The following is an 18,182-nucleotide window of genomic DNA, read 5'->3' on the forward strand; positions in this document are numbered from 1 at the left end:
CGTGGTTACAAGAGCTCCTTTGAGAGCTGCATGCAGGAAATGGATTTAAAGGAAGAGAGATCAGCTGCCTCAGACTGAATGGAGAGGGAACGGTCCAGGATCTAGTCTCTGGTTTTTCTCTGGGGGGGTTCCCTCTTTTCTTTGGAATTTCTGGGACTCTCTTTTAACTTTTTTTTTTTTTTAAAAGCTTGGCTCCAAGCAGCTTGACTCCATCTCTTGAAAAGGAAGTGTTAATGCCGGCCTTTGGGGGTACACATTTTTTTGCTTACTTTTAAAAGAATATTGCTGGATTTTTATCACCTTAGAATTTAAAAATCCTGAGCCATTCCAATATGCCAGACATGGTGCTAAGTGGCTTTACGGGCGTTATCTAATACTTACAATCCCCCAGCTGTGTACGTGCTATTATTCTTCCATTTTATAGATGAAGAAATTGGATCACAGAGAGAGGTTAAGAATTTGTCCAAGATCACACAGAGCCATGAGTCTAACCTGGGGTGTCTATCCCTTACCCATTCGGACATCCCCCGTACTGTGTGCCATGGTGGTGGAGAGTCTATCCCTCCCCTCCCACTGCCCACGCCCCCAGCAGAGGCCCCAGGCTCCTGTGTGGAGAAGCCCACCTTGTTTATCAGGAGACTTACACTCAGAGGTATGTTTCGGCTTGTGTCTTCTGGATCGAAGGCCTCAACCTGATAAATGAATCCCGGGTTTGCTCCTTCCACTATGTAGAGGTCTAGACCTATATCAGCATCCAAAGTGGAATAAGAAACACTTTATCAGATAAAGCAAATGAGGAATTACAGAGTCAGGAAGGCTGTACACAGAGAAGCAAAGAGAACCAAGCACTGGCATCGTGGGAAGGAGGGATGCGTGAATAAAGGCATGAACAAGCCACTTATGGGAACAAGTGGCCGCTGACATCACATCTTCCCAAGTTTCCCTCCCACCGAGAAGTGATGTAGGGGAGGAGCCTCCATGTGAGGCTGCTCCATGTCCATGATTTACTTTTAGGTGCAAATTCCCCCAAAACTGAACCAAGGTCACTGAGCATCTCAGCAGAAATGACTTACAGCAGAATAAAGGGAGAGGGCCACCGAGGCTCAGGAAGGGGACTAGAAATTGTCTTCATCTACTTCAGAGTTCTTGACACCACCGGCCCTGCCCAAGGGGCCCCCACGCTCCACTCTGGCATCTCTCTCCCAGAGCCCGTCCTGCAAGAGGGCTGAGGATGTGCACATCAGCTCACTCCTTGGAGGCACTGTGCTGACGGCTTATGTTTTCTCCTTTATCATCATCATCCCCATGTAAGTAGGCATCGTAATTACCTCCACTTTACAAATGGGGAAACAGGCTCAGGAAAGTTACGAGGCTGTCTCAGCTGGGGAGGGGGTAAGTGCATAAACATTCCATCCCATTCCATCCTACGTCTGAGCTCCAGCCCTCACTCACCTTTATCACTGCTCGTGCTTTCATTCAAAACAATGTTTACTGAATTCTCACTGTGTACCAGACACTGATCTATCTATGCACTGGGGGCACATAGTGGTTCTCCAAACACAAAACCCTGCTCTCAAGGACCTTGCATTAGAGGGGAAGATAGAGACAATACAATAAATGAGCAAAATATGTGAATGTTACTGTGCAACGTCATGGAGAAAATCAGGGAATTGAGTGTTGTGGGTTGGGTTACAGTGTTAAATGGAGCGGCTGTGGAAGGTCCATGACACTTGAGTCTAGATTCTTAAAGAAATGAGGACCGTAGACATAGGGGAAAGGGGCAAAGAGCAAATGCAAAGATGCCATTGAGGGTGGTGTGTGGGGCGGGGGGAGGTGTTCACAGCCTGGTGAGGAGGCCAGGACTGCCATAGAGGAGGAGACGGAAGTATGCAGAAGAGAACACAGTACGGGTTGGAGTGGACTTGAACAGATTTGATGGTACCATTTTTTTTTTATTTGATGGTACCTCAAGGAGACCCTGGCTCTCCTCTTGAAGGAGATGGAATGTTCTTGTGGGGTTTTGAGCCGAGGAGTGCCTTGATTGGACTGATATTCAACAGCATCCTTCTGGCTGCTATGCAGAGAACAGACTGACAGGGCAGGGCCAGTTAACCCCCTATCGCAATAATTCAGATGATACATGACTAGTGACTTGCACCATGGTGGTAGTGATAGAGATGCCAGGGAGCAGTCAGACTGCTCAGACTTGGCAGTGGCAAGATTTCCTCATAGATTTGATGTTGGGTATGAAAGACAGAGGAGTCAAAAAAGAAAGAAAGAAAGAAAGAAAAGAAAAGAAAGAAAGAAAGAAAGAAAGAAAGAAAGAAAGAAAGAAAGAAAGAAAGAGGAGTCAAGGCTGACTTTGAAGTTTGGGATCAAGCAACTGGAAGGGTGGAGGTGCCATTAGCCAAAATGGGAATGACAGGAGAAAGAGATTAGGGGAGAGGATGATGGGGCCAGGGGTGGAGTGGAAGTCAAGAATTTGATCTGAGGGTGTGTTGAGTTTGAGATGTCATGTGCTGACACCAATTCCAATGTGTGGGGGACTTTCCCTGCAATCCTCTGACACCTGCGGTTCTGCAATTCAACTCAAATCTGATACTATCTACCCAAAGATAGCATTCAGATTCCACCAACCAAGGACTCACCCCACGAGACACCCCAACCCCCACTTCAGATGCCAATTTCAAGTTCAGGCTGTCACCTGCGCATCTGACCCACGAACTAGAAATCTGCATTTCCCACCATCCCCTCTTCGGGTTCAAGGAATTTGATAGAAGGGATCACAGAACTCAGGGAAATATTTTACTTACAAGATTACCAGTGTATTACAAAAGGATCTAACTCCAGAACAGATAGATGTAAGAGATGCATAGGGCATGATATGGGGAAAGGGGCCCAGAGCTTCTATGGTCTCTGGGCACATCACTGTCCCAGAAGAGAGAGGCTGTTCACCAACCTGGAGGCTCTCCAAACTCCATCTTTTTGTGTTTTTATGGAGGCTTGATTACATAGGCATGATTGCTTACATCATTGGCCGTTGGGGATTGAGCTCAATCTCTACCCTCCTCGCCTCCGAGGAGGTAGGCTGAGGTGTGAAGTTGGGACTAAAAGTTCTAACTTTCTAATCACGTGGTTGGCTCCACTGGCAACGAACTCTAACACTTGGGTGACCTGGGGGCATTCCACACAGCACCTCACAATGTCCCACGTGCCTGTTAGACACAGCAGATGGAGACGTGGGACAAGGCAGCTGGGTATCTGAGTCAAGAGTTCAGAGAAGCTGGGCTAAGATGACAGACTTGGAAGTTGACAGTGTGGATGGCGTTCAACGTCATGAGCCTGGGAGAGATCATGCAGGAAATGATCCACCCTGTGCCCCCGTCCTTTGTATTGTCCCTGCTCTGCAGCAGACCCCAGTCACACACTGCCCTCCAGGGGTCTGTGGGGGAGAAGGAACAGGTCAGTCAATGACCGGCGGCAGCTCACAGGGATGAGCCTCTGATGGGCTCTGCCCAGCCTCACTCCAGAATGATCCACTCGAGGTCCCTGAGCTTCAGTTCCCCCTCCCCCAGGACTGAGAGACCCGAGAGAAACCACGGAGGTGAGGGGCTTTGTAAATTGTTGGGCATCATTACTGGGAGTCCTGTGCTGGAGGACATTTCATTTATTCCCTGTTCATCAAGCAGCTGCCTTTTCCAGGGAAACAGCTGCTCCTTTACTTACTTTTCTGTTTTGCTCTGTTCCCCAGGGTCCCCCCGTCCAGCGATGCACCCCCCCAGCGTATCTTACCTTTTGCCAAATTGCCTTGAAACTGAGGTGGCTCGTTCACGTCTGTTACCTGCACGGTCAGGATCTGTAGGTCAGTGACACCGACGCCATCCTTAACATAAATCTGCAAATCAAATATGTTTGGTCCGGTTTCAAAGTCTAGTTCTTCCTTCCCAGTGGTGACAACCTAAAAGCAAATGCAGAATTCTTAGTAACCATGTGAAAGGAGATCTGTTTTGTATGCATGCGTTTTGCAAAGGGATGTTACTAGGGAGGAAGCAACCAGCATCCTGGAAACCGTCTTTCCCTCACTGTCAGAGGAACCGGTTGTTTTGCTTTAGTCTTTCCCACATAAGCCCCATGACACTTCACTAAAGGGACTCCTGCGTGTGATGCTGCTTTTCAGAGGAAAGAAAAAATATTTAGGCGACATCCTGGTTCCATCGACTGGAGATGAAAAGCCAGGAATTAAAACCCTGTCACTACTTGGGGTAGGCACCTAGACAAGTCCTTTAGCCACCCTGAATGTAGTTGGATTTGCTAGCCTTTAAGAATAAGACACCACGCTTTCCTGGGATTGCTGTTAAGTCACATCATGACCCGGCGCTCTGTGCTAATTTTCCCAAGGCCACGTCCAAGAATGAATAAGGGAAGGATATGTCTGCAGAAATAAGGAACAATATATATTTATATCAACAGTCTCTTCAAGTGTTTTTGTGCGTTTCCACACATTCCACTAGTGGGAACCTGTTCTCTGCTCTCTAAGTGTTTTGGAGATGTGAGAGGGACACTAAGAACCAAGGCCAGAGAAACGTCATCAAGATTCATCAGCAGGAACCTGGGCGGTCCAGGGTGGCAGGGTCCTGCTGAGGCTAACTGGAGGCCAACCTGGGACCTCTCCTGTCTCCATGCACACTCCTGTCACCAGCTTAGACCACGGAGTGCCCAGAGCATCAAGGACTAAGTTTCATAAATGTCTTAATTACACTAATGGAACCTATTGCTTATGCATACAATTGGGGCCAGGCAGGCATTCAGGGTCCCGTCGTGATGAGAACTTAGTGTCCCAGCTGAACTTTGGTGTGACCTTGGGAAAGTCCTTTACCTTTCCCTGATTTTGTTTCCACATGATTATAATTAGGTAAATTCCCCTTGCCCTAGTTAAACAGCTGGAGTATAATACAGACCATTATAACAAAGAGCTAGGTCAGAGTACTGTGGAGAACTGGGGGCAAAGTTCATTGTGAGGTCTGTGTAGTCGGGGAAGGCTTCGTGGAAGAGGCTGTGCAAGATCTCAGTTGGTTGAGAGAAGGGAGCCATGGATGGGAATGAGTGCATGTGGTGGAGGGAGAAAGTGTGGGAGAGGGCTGAGAGAGAAAATGAGGTAGTCTCATCTCCACCAGTGAGCAGGGTCAGCCAGGCACCCACATATGTGGAGATCACCAATCTCCATGCTTGGCATGTGGCAGGTGAGAGCAGCATAACACAGGGGTAAGAGCATAGACTCTGGAGCCAGGCTAACTGGCTTTAAAGCCCAGCCTTCCCATTACTTAACCCTTTGTGCCTCAATTTCCCCATCTGTAAAATGGGGATAATATTAGCAACTACTTTAGAAGGTTGATGTGAAGATTCCATGGAATACTTTGACCACTCTTTGGCACTGAGCATGCACTCAGCAAATGCTGACTTTCATTAACATTAAAGAGCCAGAAACTGTTCAGTGAATGTATGTCCAGCAGAGCATCCCCCTCTGTCAAGATAATCCACTGTATTTCCTGATTTAGACCCTTGCTTCCTGCTAAGCCTGGAGCCCTCTCCTGAACCCCAAGCTTGAATGACTCCTTTACTACAGTATTACCTATTAACAGCCCCTTCATCTGGGGAACTAGCGCTAATACTCTAGAGGAAGGAAATCATGCAGTCAAAAAAGAGTCCAAAAATGTTACATCTCAGAGTCAAAGGAACTGAGTTGCAGTCAACACAAATAAGCAAGTTGGTTTTGCTGCTGTTACCGGCATTTATTGTCTGTGTGCCAGGCTCTTGCCAAGCCATTTTGTCGCGTTATCTTGTTAAATCATCGCAACAACCACAGGTTGATAAAACATCCCACCTCAGGCGGATGGAGACTAGGCCAGGGAGGGGAAGGCACTCCAAAGGTCACAGCTGGGAGTGTGGAGGCTCCATTTGGTTGCAGGCAATCTGGCTGCAAAGTTTTGGTGGAAGACAGTGCTTGGTTTCAGGTATGTTGAGTCTGAGGTTGTCCTGGTCAAGGCTGAGCAAATTTGCCAGACCCACCATGCTGGTGACAATGGGTAAGGGAATAGTGGCAAGAGAAAGAAGGGCAGGTGTGGGCCTCCGCACAACCTCAGACCTCCGGGCCAGAGACCCGAAAACCTCATTACTAGCCTTCTCCTGCAGAGTGTGAAGTCGCCCAGGGAGGAGTCAGGTTCTAGCACAGGATGGCAGCAGAAGTAGCCCTTGTGAGAATTTTGGGTTAAAGGATGGGATCGTTTTGGACAGAGTAATTGATGCCCTTGGGTAGTTTCTGGGGAGAAGCAATTAATGCTTCAGAACAGCTTCAGGACTGGTGAATATGTGACCTATCCTAGGACCAACACAGGGTCCAGGAAGCGCCAGGCCTGGAACAGTGCGCTGAACACAAGCCACCATTTCTAGAAGTCAGAAACAGGATGTAACTCTTCCTTGACTGTCAGCCCTGTTTGGATCGCACCAAACATGGAAAGGGCAGGTCCTTTCACCTGATTCTGAGGCCTCACCAAACCAGCAACAGATGTGCACAGCAATGTGGGAGAAAGAGCCCAGGACTGGCCATCAGAAAACCTGCGTTAAGTTCTTATTTCATCTCTTACGGTGATGTGACCTTGGACAAATAAGCTAACCTTGCTGTCTCTCTGTGATCTTAGTTCGAAAATAAGAATAAAGGGTTTTCAGTGGTGGTAGAGTCAGTGTCAGGAGTAACCAGAGATCGGGATGGGAATGCTCAATGGGATCCCTGCACACCTGATGCTGCATGATTGCCGTCATCATCAAAGGCAGTAAAATCTAGAGGCTGAGGGTGAGAGTTCTCAAAGGGGAACAAGCTCGATATCTGCCAGCAGCTGAACTGAATGGATAGATAAATTGTGGTCTGTCCATACGGTGGGAAATTATTCAGCCATGAAAAGGAACGAAGTGCTGATCCAGCTTAAAGGAAACTAGGCAGTCATTAAAGACCAGGTACAGTGTGAATCCATCCACGATGCTCCGAATAGGCAAATTTATTAAAAGCAGAAAGGAGATCAGTGGGTGTCAGAGACCAGGGGGAACAGGAAAAGTGTTCTAAAATTAGATGGTGGTGATGGTCTGTGAACACAGTAAAAACCACCAAATTGTACATTTTAAATGGGTGAATTGCACGTTGTACAAAAATATATCTCAGTGAAGCTGTTTACAAAAATAGAGGTCTGAAGTCAGACGGCCTGGGTTTCAGTTACAGGTAGCTGCGTGATCCAGGGCAAGTTATTTAACAAATTCTGCTACAGTTTCTTCCACCTATAAGAAGGGGATAGTAATATAAATAAAATCATCGGATTGTTTGAATAGTATAAAAGTAAACACAGGTGAAGCATGTTCAACAGTGTCCGGCATATACGACATGCTGCACAAGTGCAAGCAGTTGGCAGGGCTTCTAGGACCAGATGACCAGCAGCTGTGGAGGACGAGCCAGAGGTCCAGGGCCAGGTAGATAAGGCAGGTGGGTCACAGAACCAGTATCTGGGGCTGTAACCTGGATGCTGAAGTACAGCCTGTCTGAAAGTGTGCTCCTTACATACCAAAGAACCTGCCCCTAGGGGTGCTGAGAATACTGTACGCCTGAGCTCTGCCCACACATCATGGGTTCTAAAGGTCTGCTCTGGAGCCCAGATATATGCACACCTTTGGGGGGCTCCCCTCAGGACTTTAACGATCAGCTGTGCTTAAGAGCCCCTAGTATGTACCTCAAGAAGGCCACGGAGCCTCGACCAAGCAGGCTGAGCCCACTGGGTCCCACCAGAACCCCGGGGCAATGGCAGGCAGGACCCAAGTCAGAGCTAATGATAACTGCCAGAGGTTCCTATGCCAACTGAGCAAAGGGCAGGGGTGGGGGAGGTGCAGACACCTGGACCCTAAAGGTGTCCCTAGAAGGGGCTCTGAAGATTCCAGTGGAAAACATGCAGGTGTGTTTGTCCTACTTAAGGAGAAGCACCAACTTTGGAAAAGACTCAAATGATAAAGTAGGAAAGAGAGCGGGGGCAGCGTGGCTCCTGAAGGTGAACGCCTGGGTCAGAATTGTGCAAGAGGAAGCACTCGCACAGCGTGGCTGGACGTGAAAGCTTGTATTTTAATGAAAGAGGTGTTCTCTCATGTTAAATAAGTCTCTTCATAGATTTCCTTCTGAAAAAATCACAGAATTTGAGAAAAGCAGAATCACCAGGCACACATTCATTAGAGTCTGGCTTTTGAGGGGACCAATGCCCAAACTATGCCACCCAAAGGACTTGGGTATTGTCACCATATGCCTAACTCCTGAGGGCATGGGAGGGCGGTTGGCAATAAGAAACAAGACTTGTATTTGTAACAAACTGAACATATTGCTCCTTGTGCTGGATTAAGCGAAGAAGGAAGGTTCAGAGTGTTTAGGGGCCTCTAGCCCAGAGGGCTCTGGGATTGCCCCAGACAGGCCTCCTGGGTCTTACTAGAGGGGAGAGTGAGCCATGGAAAGGGGAGGAAATGGTCACTGATCTGGGATCCCGACCGCCCTCTTCTTCAGGACCCCGCTCTGTGGACAGTTCCCAAGGAAGCCACTCTTGCCTCAAAATCCAAGCCTGACAGCGCGTTCACCTTGAAGGCGTCAGTGAGGGGGCTTGTGTTGATAATCAGGGGCAACCCTGCAGTCACGGGTGACAGCGAGGCTGATAAGTTCACAGAAAACTTGTGCACTGGAGTCTCAGGTGGAGAATTCTCGGCCACGCTGCTTGTAGCAGGCAAGTGGATTAGGTGTAGCGCTTCTCTCCCTGTGGGTTTAAAAAGGATGCAAAATGACATGAACATGAAGGCTTGTGCTGGGAACAAGGACTTAACAGCTTGGTCTAGGGCTTCAACCTGTAGCTCGGAGTGCCGCTGGAAGCTGGTCACTCCCCAAGAACAAATACCCTCACGAAGGACTGGAAATGGAAATGGGAGATCTTCTGGGAACCAAGAAAACAACCACCAACAACAACCATGAAATCTGCTTCTGTCATTCTGTAAATAAGGCTGCTGCTTTTCTCTTGTCTCCTGCCACTCCTTCTCTTTCCTTGCAGCCTTTGTGAGGAGCAAGGGAAAGACGAATGTGATGCTTTTAGGAGGCAGACATCCACTTGAAGGACCTAGTCTGGCCGTGACATCCTGTCTTACAAGGCCCAGGGTAATTTACAAGAGTTTTTTTTCCTCGTCTGTGTTGGAATTTGATTCAGAGCTCATCAAAACCTAAGTGTGCATGACAGGCAAGCTCCAGAATCATGGTAGATCTCCCTACACCTGTAAGTAATCCCGAGGACAATTGTTTGTCATTATGGGATGCTGGGGGCATCAGTTAGAGGGTTCATCAGTACATCTTGATTGATAGATTAATTCCCATTTCACAGAGAAGGAAACGAGAGACTCAGGGAAGTCATATGCATTGCCTCGGGCTGCATTTCAGGCAGGAGTTTCATAATTTAAGAGAAAGTATGTTTCTTCCAGGAAAGCCTTGGGACACTCTTAGGTCTCCTTGATAACTTTCCAAGATTTTGCTTATACAGAGAAGAGTAACAGGTTATGTTCTTTCATGCTTCCATAGTGATGGTTACCCTAGGGAGGTGAAAAGTGTCCCCCCTCCCACATCCCCCCTCCAAAAAAAATCCATGTTCAGTCAGAACCTGAGAAGGTACCTTATTTGGAAATAGAATCTTTGCAGATGAATTGATTAAAAGGAGGTCATTCCGAATTAGGGTGGGCCCTAATCCACCAAATGGTGTCCCTATAAGAAGAGGACAGGACACAGAGACACAGGAGGAAGAGAGCCAAGTTATGATAGAGGCAGAAGTAGAAGTGATGCAACTAGAAGCCAAGGATCATCAAGCAACCACCAAAAGCTAGGAAACACGTGTAGAACAGACCTCCCTCGGAGTTTCTAGAGAAAAACCAACCCTGTCAGTGCCTTGGCTTCAGACCTCTGATCTCCTGAACTATGAGAGAATAAATTTCTTTTGCTTTAGGCCATCCATTTTGTGGTAGTTTAGTATGGCAGCTCTATGAAGGCAGCGCAATGACCACTCAGCCAATGTTCCAAATAAGTGCATCATGTAAAATCTTTTCTCTCGTTTACTCCCCAAAACAACTCTCTCAGAGAGGTATCAGTGGCACCATTTTACAGATGAGGAAACTGAAGTGAAGAATAATAAGTAACAAAATCAAAATTTATACTGAAGTCCTACTTCTTAGCGGGTTTCCTGATCTTGGCCACCATTAGCCCCTGGGGAACAAGCCACTTGGAATGGGAAGAGGTACAGGGGTAAAGAAAAGGATCTGTCCTCCCAGAAGGTGTGGAACTTCTAGAAACAAACAAGCCATGGGAAAATGCTGGCTTTTTTGTAAGACAATGTTTTTATTTCAAATTTGGGGGAGATGGGCAGCCCGGGTGACTTAGTGGTTAAGCGCTGCCTTCAGCTCAGGGCCTGATCCTGGAGACCTGGGATCAAGTCCTACGTCGGGCTCCCTGCATGAAGCCTGCTTCTCCCTCTGCCTGTGTCTCTGACTCTCTCTCTCTGTCTCTCTCTCTCTCTCTGTGTGTGTCTCTTATGAATAAATAAATAAAATCTTTTAAAAAATTGGGAGGAGAAGATGTAGAGAAGTAGATGCGAATGTAAGAAAAATTGAAACATAAACGCATTGATACGAGCTTCACAAATCTAAAATCATCTTATGTAGTTTAGAGACTAAAGTACATTATGCATAAGTTATTTTTGCTCCCAGAATAATCCTGTTTTATGGACAAGGACATAGCAAGGGCTCAGAAATAACAAAGCAGCTGAGGTTTAGGGTGACAAGGATATGAATAGATTTTTTAATCCATTAAAATTGACTTTAATATTATAGCAATCTTGTGATAAAAATTGGGAGCCAAATAGTAAGCTAAATAGAGGCAAAAAAAAAAGTTCCCCCAAATAGTTTTTTTTTAAATGAACATATTAATCAACTGCTTCAGTGCTTGGGGTTTTCTTAGGCATAATTCCCCCATGCCCTCTTTTCCCATAACCAGAAGTCACCAGGGCCCCCATGAGCTGTTCACCAGACTGTTTCCTCTCTGTTCAGCAAGACAAGGACAGTCATAAGCAAAATGGAAGGTTGGTAACTTCAAGGAAACCCCCACCTTCTCTTGTCCCCTCCCACTCACCCGTGACTTGGGCCCCTCCAGTCAAGGAGGAAGGAAGCCTCTGCTCATATTTAAGCAAATACAGAACTCACTTGGTTTTTCTCAAGAATCACCTGTGGTTAGGTAGTGTCCAGCCAAAACGAACAGGCCCAAACAAGTAACCACTTGCATTTACTGAGCACCTACTCGCCAGGCGTTGTGTGGCTTTACTGCCAGATCGCAGCCATTGTGAACACAATCCTGAGTTCCATCACCATTTTACACTCCTGAGGTTGCACACTCACTGATGGGCCGTGGTCGGCCTGGCTCTTGGCGTCTGGGTCCTCTAGCTGACAGGACATACCTACTACAGACAGTCTAGGTGACCGTGCACATGGAACATCTCGTGGCTGTCTTACGACTGGGTAACATGGTAGCCAGATGGTGCTGGGGTCTGGTGAGAAATTGGCCCCTCCCCCCAGATATTAGGTGGTGGTGATGCTATCTGTGAGAGGCTGTTTGGGGAATAACATAAGGAAGCGTGCTGCAGTATTAGCTTGACGTGAGCTTGGGTGTGAGAGGCTTTCTGCAACCTCACCCTGAACAGGCAGCTTGCCCTGGCCACCAACCAGGGTGTGTCTCCTTCGATGAACCGAGAAGGCTAGCCAAGCCGTGCTCTTCAAATATCGCCCACTGATATCTCCTAGTTTTCTCTGCTGATAGTGTGTCCATTGATCTCGCTGTGTTCATTTTAACTCCGATAAGCCCTGGGTTCTGGAAACTAATTCTGTGAAAGAACTAGCCTTCCAGTCCAAGGCATCTAACTCCAAGGACAGGGCTCTTTGCACAGGCTCCACCCTGCCTCCTTATATTTATAGATCTTTTCATAGCCCTCCTTGAATGGTCATATTTTGTATGGCAGCGAGGAAGATATGTTGAAGGCAGAAGTGGATATATTTAGTGCCCCTCAAGCAAATTGTGTTGGAGACTGCCTGTTTCATGTATGACTAAAGCCATATCCTTGGATATGCCCTATCTGCTGGCATTCTTCTCTCTCTTATTCTCTCTCTCTCTCTCTCTCTCTCTCTCTTTTAAGCAGACTCAGGGGCTTGACTCACAACTCTGAGATCAAGACCAGAGCTGAGATCAAGAGTTGGACGCTAACCAAAGGAGCCACCCAAGCAGCCCTCTGCTGACATTCTTGCTGGAGATGTCCTGGACCGCATCTGGTGGCCTCTGTTCCTAGGGCAAGGTGGCATGCACCAGGGGTGTGCCATGAAATCCTAAAAACTTTGTGGCAGACACTCCAGGGATACTGGTAAGAAAGGTAGTCAAGCTGGGATCTCCCGACTCTTAGTTCAACAATCCGTTCCTCCGTTCCTCCGGCTCTTTTGCTACTAAAAAAGTAGTAGTAGCGATATTAATAGTAATATTAGTAACTAATAGCATAGTAATAATAGTAACCAGTGGCTACGGTCCCTTCCCTAAAAAGAGAGCATTTAATAAGACACGAAATTCACCACATGCTCAACCCATTCATTATACAGATCAGTTTGGGGGAGGTGCCCAAAGGTACTCAGCTAATCAGTGGCAGAGGGAAGGTTAGAAGCCAGGGAATGGCTCTAAGACGCGACACCCTTGCCTTCCAAAGATGGCCTTACAAACTTTCTTTGGTGGTCTGAGTGCTGGAGACCAAGAAAGAGGCTTTAATGGAATTTGACTTACACATGCATCTTAATTAAGGATCAAATTAGAATTGCTTGAAGCGTACACTTTGCAAAAGAAAGAGCATGCAGAAGATTTATTATCAGTCACCGAGCCCATGGAAACATCTTGCTTGCCATGGAGATCTGGATGCACGATGGGCTCACTTGTTTCAAAATGAGCAAAATCACTGCCTTGCCAGAAATGGACCAAAAGACCGCCCCCCCCCCCCCAGCCTGTGTTGGAATAATTAAGGCCTCTTCAGCCTCGGTTGTGGGGGAAGAAGTTGGCCACCCTGGGCCTTTGACACCAAGTGGTGTTGTTCAGGAAGCATGGGTGATACCGCCTTCTCCCTCTAGCGATGCGGCTGCTCTGACTTACAGTGTGACTTCAACACAGAAGGCAGTCCTTGCCCAAGACTGTCACTTGATAAATACCTTTTCATTCTCTCCAGTAACTAATACAAATGACAGTGAGAGAGATCGGGGAATGCTGTGAGAAGAGCACAGGATTTGCAATCAGAGCTCTTGCTTCAAGCTTGAGCTCTCTCACCACTTGACTGTATGACCCTGGGCTGGTCCCTTAACTTCCCTGGACCCTCTGTCAGCTCCATCTCTCAGGGCCGTGGTGCCACCCTACCAGTGGCCATTCAACAGAGCTCAGTTACTAAAGAAGACACCCAGGACCCAAAGGAAAAGCTTACCAATCCATGGTTTACTACCGATCAAGGAGGCAGGATAGCAACAACATTAGAGTATGTACCACAGCTGAAGGCTGCCTCACAGCATGAGGACCAGAGAGGCCAGGGGCCAGCTTCCAGCATCCTCTTTTCTCTAAGGGCCTTAACAGAATGCACTTGCAGGGATCAGAAATCACCAACACAGCCACGAATACCTCGCAACCAGGGAACCCAAAATAGAGTCTCTGCTGGACATTTTTATATTTTGCTGGTCATGTAGGCACCATCTTGTTATGTAACCAGCCTCCACAGCAGAGCCTTCCAAGCCAGGTGCAAATCATTAATCTCGCTGCTCTCCACGAACGGTGCTCACAGGCCCATACAGACCACTCCGAAATTCCCAGGACTCACAGCTCCAAAGCAGCGCTGTTAATCAGCATGCTTCTTGCCTTGACCAGAAGTCAGTTCCCTGTAGGAACTTCAGCAAAGCAACTCGGGCTAGTTTCAGGCCTGCTAGCATTCACTCTCACAGCACAGATACCATATACTGAAAATGCATATACTTGGTAAACCAAGAAACATTATAGAGTGTGGTTTCAATATTTGCAGTATCTTCCTATGCCTTTAATGTACATGATGTGTACTCCCCTGGATGCGATGCTCTCACACTTTCTTTGGAGGGGAGGGCTGATCCATTCCAGGCAAGGCTATTAGCAGGGAGCCCTTAGTAGGACACAGAAGAAAAGATGGTGACTCTACTTGTGATTCTGTACATTCTACTAGGTCATAAGTAGCAGGAGAAAGATGTGTTTCTCTTGGGGGTAACACTCCAGTGCTGGTCTAGAGAGAGGTGGTTTCTTGCAAACCTCCTCCAGCTCCATAGAAGTGGAAATACGGATGGAATTCTAGAGACTGGGTGCTTGAGCTGGAGAGAGGAAGACAGCAAGATTGCCATGGGCAAGGGGTTGGGGAGAGAGCTAAGAGGAGGGACACCTTTTCCTTTTCTGAGGTTGACATTGAATGGGAAAGTGACATTATAGAAAAAGTAGAAACCTTTTGCAATGGACATTGGACCCTGTATACAGGATTAATTAGCCAATGGGAAGACTTTCTGGAGATGGACTTCATCTTCCTGGCTTTTCAAACAAGGAGAGCGTGGATAAGAAAGGGTTGCACTTAGCTCCTCCAAGAGCCTGAGACATGGAGTCTTGGGCCTCTTTTTGATTTCCTGACATTGTTTAGCAGAGGGCCAGGCGCAATGGCAAGCTTGGGGCAGAGGGTCTTCCTGGAGAGACTTGAGTTAGCCTCCTGCCTGGTGCTCAGTGGAGAAAACCCAGGGCTGGTACCTCATTCAGTTTCATGTGGATCTTCCAGCTACCAAGGAACCCTTCTTTCATTAGACACCCTGGCATTTTTCATTTCCAAGAGAGTAATACAAAAGTGACTTCGCTGGAGGAACTTTCTCAAAATGCAGATAATGTCAGCGAGCACTGGATTTAAATATTTCAAGGAGCCCTTGCTAAGTCCTCCAGCTTCAGGAATGATGTGTAGTCCTGTGGTACTGATGGAACCGAAAGACTATTTTATCTCAACTCTTCTACCCGTGTGCTTGGGAGATTTGTCTAGCTTGTGTTCTCCTGGGGCTCCCTTTATAAGCCATTGTGGGATTGAGACTCTAGCATCTGTAGCGTCCTGAAGAGAAACAGTTGCATTTCTCTCATCTTAATAGGAGATGGGAAGGACAGAAACTAATTTAAATGCCAATCTAAGGAGACGTTAGATCTAAATCTCTGCATTTGGAAGGGTATCTGTAAATGTGAGGAAAAAAAGACCCAAAAAGGAATGATGATCAATAAAAACAACAAATATTTATTGGATCCCATATATATGTATGGCATGTGGGGACCACCAAGCAATAAAGGAAACAAAACCTGTTACTGCAGGGCCGACATTCCCCTTGAGGAAACACAACAGACACATAACAGATGAATTCTAGAATAACTCATGCTGCCTGTTGTTAAGCACTTATTTTGTGTAGGGCACCGTAAAAGAACTTTGGCATATATTCCATATATAAGCAAGAGGAGCTCTGGGGTGCAGTGGGAAGAGCACCCACCAGGAGTTTGGGCATTCCAGGGAGGCTCCGTAGGGGAGGTGGGGCTTGACTTGGGTGTCAAAGAATGTAGAAGCTTTAGATCAAATGAGAAGAAAGAGGATAGTGGAGTGTGTTCCTTTGAGATTATTATGGTGCTGCCTGTTTCCAACAGCCCGAAAGCAGCTACCAGTGTGGCCACCACGCCTCCCTTGTGATGCTATGTGACTCTGTGTTTGAGAGCCAGGATAAGAATCAGCTTCTCAGACTCACAAAAGAAGATGAGAGGGAAACACTGCATCACAGCCGACCTTCAAAAAACTAGGATTTGCCCTGTGGAAGCCAAAGCAGGGAACAAGTGCGTGGCCTTTTGGAGATGGAGGGATGGGAGTGTGATTTTGACAAGGAATTTCAAATATTTCTTGCAAACCCTTGTGATCTGTCACTTTAACACATCTGATGATAAAGTTCCAAATGATAATCTTCAGTGTGAGACACTGGGTTCTTCCTAACTTCACTCTTCCCCCAATAGCAACAAATGTCACCTCTCTGCTCAAATGATTGTGGTCGTAAAAGCCTCTGTTTCGGGAAATCTCAAAGGTTTCCTTCAAGGGAGAGTCTGAACTGCACAAAATCCGACATCACATTCCCAACAACTCCCGCTCTCTGCCAAGTAGAAAAGCCGAAGATTAAAGAGGGCTTAGTATTAGGAAACCCAGTCATTTATTTATGTTATTAGCAGATCGAAGGGGGAAATTAAACGGTCAGGTCCCTTCTGGGAAAGGCATTAGAAATCCACTGTGATTCGGAAATAAATACCTGAAAAAAAAAGTTATCTCCTTACCATAGAAAACATTTCTGTTTCACACCAGAAGTTAACATCATGCTTAATGGGGAATAAGACAAGAGTGTACACTCTTATCGTTGTTCAACAACAGCCTGAAGGTACAGGCCTGGTAATTAGATAAGGAAAAGAAATACAAGACAGAAAAATAGGCAAGGAAAAGTAAAAATGTTGGTTATTTTCAAACCTGGAAAATGCATGAGAGTCATCTGAAAAACCATGACAAATCATGAGAGAAGTCATTAGTAGACTTCCACCCATTGTGTGACAATCAATTAAAACAGACAAGGGAAGAGAAGATTCTATTCACAAATACAGAAAAAGTAAAAGAAAGAACTGGTAATAAACGCAATGAGAATGTGCAAGATCTCCGTGAAGGAAATCCTAAAATCCTCAGGAGGAAAACAAAGACTTGCAACAGTATCTAGAACTGTTGGGCAGCCTGGGTGGTGCAGCGGTTTAGCGCCTGCCTTCCGCCCAGGGCGTGATCCTGGAGACCCAGGATGGCGTCCCACGTCGGGCTCCCTGCAGAGAGGGAGTAGCCTGCTTCTCCCTCTGCCTGTGTCTCTGCCTCTCTCTCTGTGTCTCTCATGAATAAATAAATAAAATCTTTAAAAAAAAAAAAAGAACTGTTGACCAGGAAAGCTCAATGTCATATGTAATAATAATCACCAACGTTTACTTAGCATTTACCACGTACCAGACACTCCGCCAAGTGCGTTACTATATAACTCATCAAATATGTAAATTATCCCTACATTCATCTGCAAATTTAACGTGATTGAATTCCACACATTATGTATATACTACCTATTCAAAAAGAAGATTGGATTTAAAAAGCTCAATTTCCATGATCCAGGTTGACGACATTAAAAGGATCGTCCAAGATTCTTCAAGCTCTTGCCTTAAGAAATAAGGAGTATGAGAAGCATTAGGTTGACTCTTTGGTTCTATCAGAAGACCTTTCCTTGGCTCAAGATTAAGACAATCACCCCTTGATGCCTCGGCTTTCCCACAGGATGACTTGCCACCTTCAAGTTGCCTCCAGGAGGCTCCAGAGAAAAGCCAGGATCCCCACAAAGACTGATTTGACACACACACGAGCTCTGCCCTGAAAATCATCTTCCCAACCTTCCACCTTGGAGGGACTTCTGGCCCAGGCCAGTCAACGGGGAGAGAAAGTGAAGTCTACACGAAGACCAGAGACTAGGCGTTGGCTTTGTTCATCTCCAGAGCTCCCCTGCCCAGCCCCCTGGGGCTCCCTACTGCTGTGTCACCTCAGTCACCAGTGCTGATAAGCCCACGGTTGAAGAAGACCTCCCAGATGCGAGTCCCTCCTGGGGGACGTTATCACTCAGTGACCGTAACTAAGCCAAGCGAGGTGACAAATGGAGCGCCTACCTGATATGGCACCCAGGAGAACCAGGAGAAAAACTGCTCCCTGCATCTCCGAGAGTCACCTGTGTCTGCACTTCCAGTGTATCACCCAGTAGCTGAATCCTGCCTGACACCCTGAGTTTATGCCACTCAGCTTCCGCTCCTGGTTTTGTTGCCACGAGAGAAATCAAACAGAGGCTTTGGTGGTAACGCAGGGAGACTCCAAACACCACAGGACTGTTCTTTGATTACCTGCTTCTGTGACCTCGTGGTACCCAAGAGGCCAACCAGCCAGCCCCGG

At 46.9% G+C, this 18,182-nt stretch overlaps 1 protein-coding gene across 1 annotated transcript in view; it reads right to left on the reverse strand.

Annotated features, from left to right (window-relative positions):
• CDHR3 (cadherin related family member 3) overlaps positions 1-17,951 on the reverse strand; it is a 59,722-nt gene extending 41,771 nt beyond the window's left edge. Inside the window, exons 1-4 of the mRNA XM_041723047.1 lie at positions 17,906-17,951; positions 8,623-8,825; positions 3,793-3,958; positions 645-742 (exon numbers count right to left, since the gene is read on the reverse strand). Of these exons, the coding sequence (XP_041578981.1) occupies positions 645-742; positions 3,793-3,958; positions 8,623-8,825; positions 17,906-17,951 (513 nt within the window). The remainder of the gene's footprint in view (positions 1-644; positions 743-3,792; positions 3,959-8,622; positions 8,826-17,905) is intronic.
• Between the last annotated feature and the right edge of the window lie 231 nt (positions 17,952-18,182).

Source organism: Vulpes lagopus, chromosome 11, assembly GCF_018345385.1.
Source record: "Vulpes lagopus strain Blue_001 chromosome 11, ASM1834538v1, whole genome shotgun sequence".
NCBI classification, from domain to species: domain Eukaryota; kingdom Metazoa; phylum Chordata; class Mammalia; order Carnivora; family Canidae; genus Vulpes; species Vulpes lagopus.